Raw genomic sequence first — 8,331 nt, forward strand, 5'->3', positions numbered from 1 at the left:
TGTCACGGTCTTCAAGTTTCAACTGTCCTTCGTGGTTTATCACCTTCTGAAAAACCACACTGAACTCCTCCTGCCTACTCCATGTTACGTGTATTCAGGTGCTCTTGCTTTTCAAATCTTACTCCCTACACATCTCACAAACTCGAACCTCGCTCCAAACATTGTGTCTTTATAGGGTATGCCCCCCACAACAGAAGGGATATCGGTGCCTTAAGCAGTCCAGGGGTCAAGTCTACCCGTCTCGTCATGTCAGGTTTGTGGAAAATGAATTTCCTCTCCAGCTGCCTCTGGTCCCTGTCCCTCAGTCCAAACAGATCATGCTGGGCCATCCCCGGTGGCTTTTTCGGGCCCATAGCCCAAAAATACTCCTCTGCCTACACTTCCGCCGGCCCACAAGACAGGCCCGTCCGCTCCTTCTCTGGGCTTCAAGGACTTGGCCCAGCTAAATAACCCTCAGGAGCTGCCTGCTCCAACTGAGGGTGCGCCCATACCGACTGCTGGGCCGAAGGCCACTGCTTAGGCCCCTTCATTGCCCTCTGCTACCTCAACTGAGGCTGTCCCATCTGATTTCTCACCCACTGCCCAGCCTTCTTTTAACTGATTCATCATCCCGAGTCTCAGCCATCTAACTCCATTTTGGGTCTTCCTCCACGATCCACTCATCCTATGGAATGGTCATGGAACCCACCTGTTTTTCACAGGCCAATAAGGATCTCAAGTTGCGCCAAGTTATGGCTAAAGAGTTTAATGCTCTTATATAAAACAGGACGTGGACTTTGGTCCCGGTCCAATGTAACATGAATGAGGTTGGTAGCACCTGAAAATTTTGTATTAAGTATCATGCAAATGGAAGCATTGAGCAATACAAAGCTCGCCTTGTCGCACAAGGATTTCATCAGCAACCGGGGATCGACTATCACGAGACATTTAGTCCTGTGGTAAAACCTTCTATTGTTCGGCTTGTACTTTCCTTAGCTTTCTCCTCTGGTTGGGATACTAAACAATTAGATGTCAAGAACACTTTTCTTCATGGTCATTTTCAAGAAGAAGTTTATATATGTCAGCCTCCTGATTTCATACATTCTTAGTTTACCCATTATCCGTGTCGCTTACATAAATCACTCTATGGATTAAAACAAGCTCCTTGAGCTTGGTTTGATCGATTTTGCTCTTTTCTACATTCCAATCACTTTACTTCGAGGTCCGCACATCATTCTTCTTCTTCTATACATTGATGACATTATTCTCATTGGCAGTTCATCATTTATATTGAACCATTTCATTAGTATTATTTCTAGGGAGTTTGCCCAGAAGGACCTCAGTCCTCTTTATTTTTTACTTGGAATAAAGGCCTCTCGATCCTCTGACACACTATTTATGTCCCAGCAAAAGTATTATCATTGATATCCTTCAGCGTTTTGGTCTTCACAAGTCCTTAAGACCCCTGTCCCTTCTCAATCACAATTGTCATTGACAGACGGGGATCTACTTATGGATCCTACCGAATACGGAAGTCTGGTAGGCACCTTGCAGTACATCACCATTACTCGGCCATATATCTGTTATGCGGTCAATCTTGTCAGTCAGTTTACGCATAATCCACGGACTTCTCACCTATAGGCAGCTAAGCTTATTTTACGATACCTTCGAGGTAGTCATGCCCATGGACTACTCTTCAGGTGCTCCACTGATATACACAGATCATTGCATATGCAGACGCAGATTGGGCAGGTTTCTAGACAATCGGCATTCGATAACAGGCTATGCTATCTTTGTGGGTCCGAACCTCATCTCTCGGAGATCCAAGAAACAACATATTGTAGCCGAGACATTGTGGATTTGACGGTTGATGTCTGATATTGGGCTTCTACCTCCGAGTCTGATAATTGTATGATGTGATAATATTAGTGCTACCTACCTAGCGGGTGATCCAATTTAGCATGATCGTAGTAAGCATATTACCGTGGACTACCACTTTGTACGTGAATGTTTGCCGCTGGGTGACCTATTGATCAGATATATTCCCACCTCATCGGAGCTCGTAGAAATCTTCACGAGGAATGTCTCTTCATCGACTTTTTGCTCTCATTGTACCAATCTATTGGTGACTTCTCCCCCGACCGAATAATATATGTAGTAGGGAATTACCATCTGTAATTAAGTGTATATGGTCATCTTCTACACTTTCCTTGTAACGCTGATAGTATATACATAGCTTGGTAGACCATGCTGGTAATATACCTTGCCATTTCTCTCAATTGTTGGTACGTTCGCAAATAGATGATAGATCAGGTGTTAATGTAGGACCGAATCAAGAAGGAAGGAAACATCATCGAGTAGCCAGAAGGGAATTCAAGTTTCATGTTTTGCTTACTTTACAAACAACACAACAAAGATCTAAAGAAATGGAATGTGCTTTGGCTAATGCCTCGGACAAAATCTTACCATCCCGAAAATACTGTAGACCTTCTACGTACAGCCGCTACATTGAACTTCTCCATATTTTCCTCATCCGGGATCGGTTAATTCTTACTAGCATTCAGACCTTATAAAACATCTTTTATGGTACCCCAGTACTTGTAATAGTACTAAAAACGACGAACTTTCTTGAGTAAAGCTCGGGACGCGGGAGAGCCTCTTTAATGTCGTAAAACTAATTAAGGTGTGTCCTGGTGTATCTTATCTCATGCTTCATTGGCTGCTCCAGGTTCCTCATTCCACGATATGATGCGTATTGGGTGCTGGTGGATCGAACTGGATCGGAAGACAAATGAACAATTTTTATAAACTAGTGATTGCAGACCCGTGCATCGCCACAAGAGAAAATAATTAATTATGTTAATTTTCGATGGAAATTTTTTTGTTTACAATGAAAAATTCTGTTAGAGATAGCGAGATCTTTTTCTTATTTGTATTAATACAATAGGTAATTACTAATTTTATAAATTTAATCAAAGAATTAAAACCTTTGTATGTTAATAATCATGCACAAATTTTGTCAATGTATGACAATTAATTTTGTTTTGGTATGCTTGTCTAAATTTATGGTGATTACGTTTGAAATGATATGTACTTCAAACAATCTCTGTTGATATGCTCGAGAAAAAATGTCTAATTTAACGCAGTACATGAATAGATCATGAAGGAAAATGAAGAAAAGCCAGAGAAATTTAAAGCAGGTTTTGTAGGAAAATGAATAAAAAGCTTACGAGATTATATTTAACGATCGATGGTCACCGCGAGGGAGTTTTCACATATTAAAGAGTCGGTAGCAATATTCGCATTTATTAACGGATTAAGAGATTCAAGTTCAACTACTCACTATATAAAAAAACCCCTAAAAGATATAGGATCAAGAAGCACAGGGTGTGGAAAAGCTATCAAGGATTAAAAAAAAAAAAAAAGAGAGAGAGAAGAAAAGAATACTAACGTTCAATAAGTACATGTAAGGGTGAAAGTAAACCGAACCAACCCGACCAAGAAAACCCTTTATTAGGACTGTTCGAGCCCCTCTTATTGGTTCTCGATTCAGCCACTGAATCGACCCGAGAAACTCGATGGAGAACCAAATTAAACCGAATTAAAAAAAATAAAATAAAGAAACTTCACTAGCAATTCCTCCATTGAAGAGCCATAACTCGCCTCAGATAGGAAAAAAAAAAAAGAAATAATTTTTGTTCGTTTTCTGTGTTAATAACCAGTCTTCTTCCTCTTCTGCATTTCTTCTTCCATCATCATCTTTCTCTCTCTCATTGCATGCTTTCCAGTCTCAAATGCAGAGACTTTCCCCACAACTCTTTTCATAGAGTGAGTAGAAAAATATCCGATTCCTTTCTCTCCCCTTCTGAGTTGTTTTTTTTTTTTAACAATAAATTCGGGTCAGTCGGGGACCCGACCCTATAGCGGTTGGGTTATTTGTTCTCATGGGTGGGCATTTCCCCGACCCGACCCGACCCAACTCGAAACTTCGGTTCCCGACCCGAAAATGAAAATCCGACACATTCCGAACCACTTTCACCCCTAAGTACATGAGGCATCAAAATGCAAGAGATGTTCCAACTACTCTGATGACAATTTTGAAAAGGGCTTTATAGTAGTTGACATAAAAATATTATATTATATCTACAGGATGTTCATTAGTTTAAATTATACATGCTCCCGCAGTACTATATATATATATATATATATATTAAATAAATTATATTATTTTTCATGCATTATTATTTAATAATTATTGTACTAATTTAGTATTGCCAACCTTGAAAGCTAACTCGCAAAAAATAGAAACTAATGACATGTTTTCAGTTAATTTTATATTTTCCATACTCATATTGAACATACATAAATTGATAAGTAAACTAATTTTTGTCCTATATATATATATATACACACACACACACAAGTATTCAATATCGGATTTCATTAGAAACTCTTAAGATCAATCATTTATGTAGACATAATTTTTAATCAATCGAGTATAATTGAAGTAAGAAGCATTTGAATATCCAAAAGAATTGTAGAATAATTTAAATTAAAAATGCAAAAAAAAACAAATAGAGCGAGTATTGGTTAAGAAAAGGGGAAGAAAGAAATAAATCTGGCCAAAAAAAAAAAGAAAAGAAAAAGCAAAAACACCAGCTAAGGGGTTGAGAGGTTCAAACTCGGGTCGGCACATGATTTCATTCTATTGCACCAAACATGATGCTAGGAGTTTAGGGAGTCCCAGGAACATTCAAACTCTTACCAACCCATGTTGATGGCACTCGGAGGAATCTTAGAAAGAAGTCGGGAACACCAATCCACTACTCATTTGAGACTTCCAAGAGCTTTCACAGCCAAATACTTCCCGACTGCCCCCCCTTTACGATGATTTGTCGTTGATTTTCTTTCAAAGAAATGCCCAGAAAAGTTTTTCCTATGATCTCGGACGAAATTCTGGGTTTTCTCTAGCAATACTCTGCAACCTGTTTTTCGTAGTCGGGATTTCTGCAGTACATGTCATTAAGTTTGGGTACTGCAGCGTTCGAATATCAACGGTGATGTAAGCCTACAGAGGAAAATGTAACAGAGAAAGAAATCTTGTACATGCCCTGCAACTAAGACACTATCTCCAGTCCAGGCAAAAAGGCATAAAAAACAAGCAGAGCCAGAACCGATCAAATCCCAATTGCCACTTAGTAGAGAAAGCACAAATGGAGTTTATATTCGACATATTATGCAACTTTTTAACGTGATCTCGAACAAGCTGCAGATAAGTTGCCTAAATTCCTGTTGTATTTATCGTATAAATGTAAATAGCTATCTAACAAGAGCATATATACTTACATACAATACAAGATTGCAGACTGCAGCAGGGCAGGGTCGGGTTAATCACTTTAACTCTCTGATGATCAGACCGTGGTGCTGTCTTGGGCCACGATGAGCTCTTCCCAGTGGGCATCACCACTGTCTGTTGGGACCATAATATCGTTCTCGGTCGAGAAGTTGTACCGCTCCCCAATAGCTCTGAGGAGCTGGTAGACTTCGAACATGGTGGGCCTCTCCTTGGGACCAGGTACCACGCAATTGCACGCAACCTTGAGGAACTGGAAGATCTCTCTATCGACACCCTTTCCGAGCAGGGATTCATCAATCACGTCATTCAGTCGAGAATCCCCTGACATCATCATGACCCACTCCACAAGGTTCCCTTTAAAGCTCTCCCCACCGCGCTTAACTTGGGTCGGCCTCTCCCCTGTCACCAGCTCCAGGAGCACGATCCCGAAGCTGTACACGTCCCCTTTCGGGGTGGCCACGAGCGTCCTCGTGTACTCGGGGGCAACATACCCTAAGTCACCAAACTCCCCATTCACGAATGTGCTGAGGTGAGTGTCAACCGGGTTCATGAGTCTGGCCAGACCGAAGTCTGAGATTCGGGGCTCAAATTCTCCATCCAATAGGATGCACTTAGAGCTTATGTTGCGGTGGATGATCCGAGGGTTGCAATTGTGGTGGAGCCATGCAAGTCCTCGGGCAGCCCCAATCCCGATCTTGAGCCTCAGGGACCAATCAAGGGCTTCCTTCTCTTCAACGTCATCCTCAGGATGGAGATTATCATGCAGGGCCCCATGCTCCATGTACTTATAAATCAAAATCTTCTCGTTTTTAGCCATGCAGAAGCCCAGTAGGGGAACCAAGTTCTTGTGCTTGACACTTCCAAGAGTGGCCATCTCAGATACGAATTCTTTCTCAGAATGCTGAGAATCCTGCAGCCTCTTGCACATAAGCAACATCCCATCCTCAAGGACCGCCTTGTACATGGTCCCAGTCCTTCCCGATCCGATTATGTTGTTCTTGTTGAAGTTGTTCGTAGCTTTCATGAGGTCCCCTAGTTTCATCTTAGAAACCGACTTCTCGAACATGGATACCTATACATTTGACCAAATACCCTCTTAGTTTAGCAGATCAAAATGCAATTTAGCGGATACAAAAGGTGAGAAAGTATAGTTTTTATTCTGTCCGAATTTTCCTAAAAGTTAAATTCCATAAAGATGCACCAAAAATGAATTTCAAGCATGGTTCGACAGTTACCCTAGCTTACAAATCGACAAGTGCGGGTAGAACTTGACATACACAGAACACGAATAGAGAACGCAGGTACCACGACTCAACAGCAAATGCCCAAATTACATGCCATGCAAATTGATTTTCCTAAAGCTTAAATAATAAGCATATATTGCTCTGCATCTGCATTTTATGGCAAGCACAAATTATATAGCTATATAAAATAGATGGCTTCGTTGTGGTGCATTCAGAAAACTTGCCTTAACTCCTTTGCTTCCCTTTAGGCTCTTCGTCCATCTATTTCCTTCAGGGTCCTCCAGCCGCTTCCTCTTCACCGAAGCTCTACGGAGAAGGAAGATTAGCCCGGCGCCAATAACTAGAGCTGAAGCAGTCACACCACCAATCGCAGCTCCTGCAATAATTTTAGTGTTCGAGCTCTTCGGACTAAGCAGACAAGGATCTAGAGGCCCTCCGCAGAGCCCAAGATTATTAGCAAAGTCTTCTGCTGTAAAATTATTCTGCAACTTTGGGATCTGCCCCGATAGAAGATTGTTGGCAACACTGAATGTCTTTATCCGCGAAAGCAAGCCCAACTCTGGAGGAATCTGACCCGAAAACCGGTTGTGGTCCAGATTGAGCACATTCAGATATTTGCATTCCGAGAGGCTTGCAGGGATTTGACCCGAGAAGTTATTCGAAGAGAGGACCAGGGTAGTCAAGAACCCAACGAACTTCAACATATTGGCAGGGAGAGGTCCCCAGAAGTCGTTGTTCGAGAGGTCCAACCCTGTCAGGCTCGTGCAATTCGCGAGGCCGAGAGGGAAAGGCCCCTTGAGGTTCATGCTCCCGAGCTTGATGCTGAGGACCTTATTGTCGTCCGGGTGCCAGCACTCGACCCCGGTGAAGGAGCAGATGGCACCTTTGCTGTTGTTCTTGAAATTCCACGTGCTGTTCAAGTACTGATAAGGGTCTTCGACCGATTCATATATGCTTCTCAGGCAATCGACATCGCGCTCGTCCCCGTGGATCGGAACTACACAGAGCAATAACCGGAGAAACAAACTAAAGAGAACAAGGCGAAAGCTTCGGCCCATAACACGCTCCATGCTTGCTCAGAATCCTACAAATAAATCAGCTTGTGGTTCTAAGATCAATCAACAACATGAAAACTCACAATCAAGCATTCCAATTGGGCATCTTCCCAACAGATTCGAGATGAAATATAGCAACAATTCAAGCGCACACACAAGATTACAAACTCAGATACAGGAGCTTCCCAATATGGCAAGAGAACCAACCGAAACAGAGCAATCCGAGATGAATCGAGAAAAGGGTACCTGGGAATCCGCCTGGGCAAGACGGGGAGAACCCTCACTCCTGAAAGGGAGCGGGGGGGAGTGGAGGACGAAGGAAAGGGTGAGGGGCTTCACATGAGGAGGAGGAGGGAGGAGGAAGGAAGTCCACGGAGTAAACGGTTTGAATAGTCAAAAGAGCTGGTGGAAGAGCAGAGTGCGAGTGACAGAGAGAGAGAGAGAGAGAGAGAGAGAGAGGGGAAGAAGATGAAAGTTTTGCGTGTGAAGAGAGCCCGAAGTTTTTGTGCTGATGGTAACATTCGGAGAGAGGTTTGGGTGGGGTTTAATAATGGAAGGGAGGACCCGAAGGACTGCCATTTTCGTCAAGGTTTGACGAAGACTTTGGACTTGGAACCATTTAGTGGGAAGAAGAAGAAGAAGAAGCAGAGCAATATTTCCCATTATTATATTATCATCGTGCTGTCATATTATTTTG

General features: G+C 42.4%; 1 protein-coding gene across 1 annotated transcript; it reads right to left on the reverse strand.

Annotated features, from left to right (window-relative positions):
• Nucleotides 1–5,130: 5,130 nt before the first annotated feature.
• Nucleotides 5,131–8,158, reverse strand: LOC116214060 (probably inactive leucine-rich repeat receptor-like protein kinase At5g48380). The gene is made up of 3 exons (XM_031549303.1): nucleotides 7,881–8,158; nucleotides 6,804–7,663; nucleotides 5,131–6,407 (listed from the first exon to the last, which is right to left on the reverse strand). The coding sequence occupies exons 2-3, from the start codon at nucleotides 7,647–7,649 to the stop codon at nucleotides 5,391–5,393; spliced, it is 1,863 nt and encodes a 620-aa protein (XP_031405163.1). The 5' UTR covers nucleotides 7,650–7,663; nucleotides 7,881–8,158; the 3' UTR covers nucleotides 5,131–5,390.
• Between the last annotated feature and the right edge of the window lie 173 nt (nucleotides 8,159–8,331).

Source organism: Punica granatum, chromosome 7 (genome assembly GCF_007655135.1).
Source record: "Punica granatum isolate Tunisia-2019 chromosome 7, ASM765513v2, whole genome shotgun sequence".
Taxonomy (NCBI): domain Eukaryota; kingdom Viridiplantae; phylum Streptophyta; class Magnoliopsida; order Myrtales; family Lythraceae; genus Punica; species Punica granatum.

Excerpts from the sequence above, each read along its gene's own strand:
- LOC116214060 (XM_031549303.1), bottom strand. The coding sequence starts at position 7,649 with ATGGAGCGTGTTATGGGCCGAAGCTTTCGCCTTGTTCTCTTTAGTTTG. Across the intron at positions 6,408-6,803 it reads AGGGAAGCAAAGGAGTTAAG|GTATCCATGTTCGAGAAGTC; the intron begins GCAAGTTTTCTG and ends TCAAATGTATAG.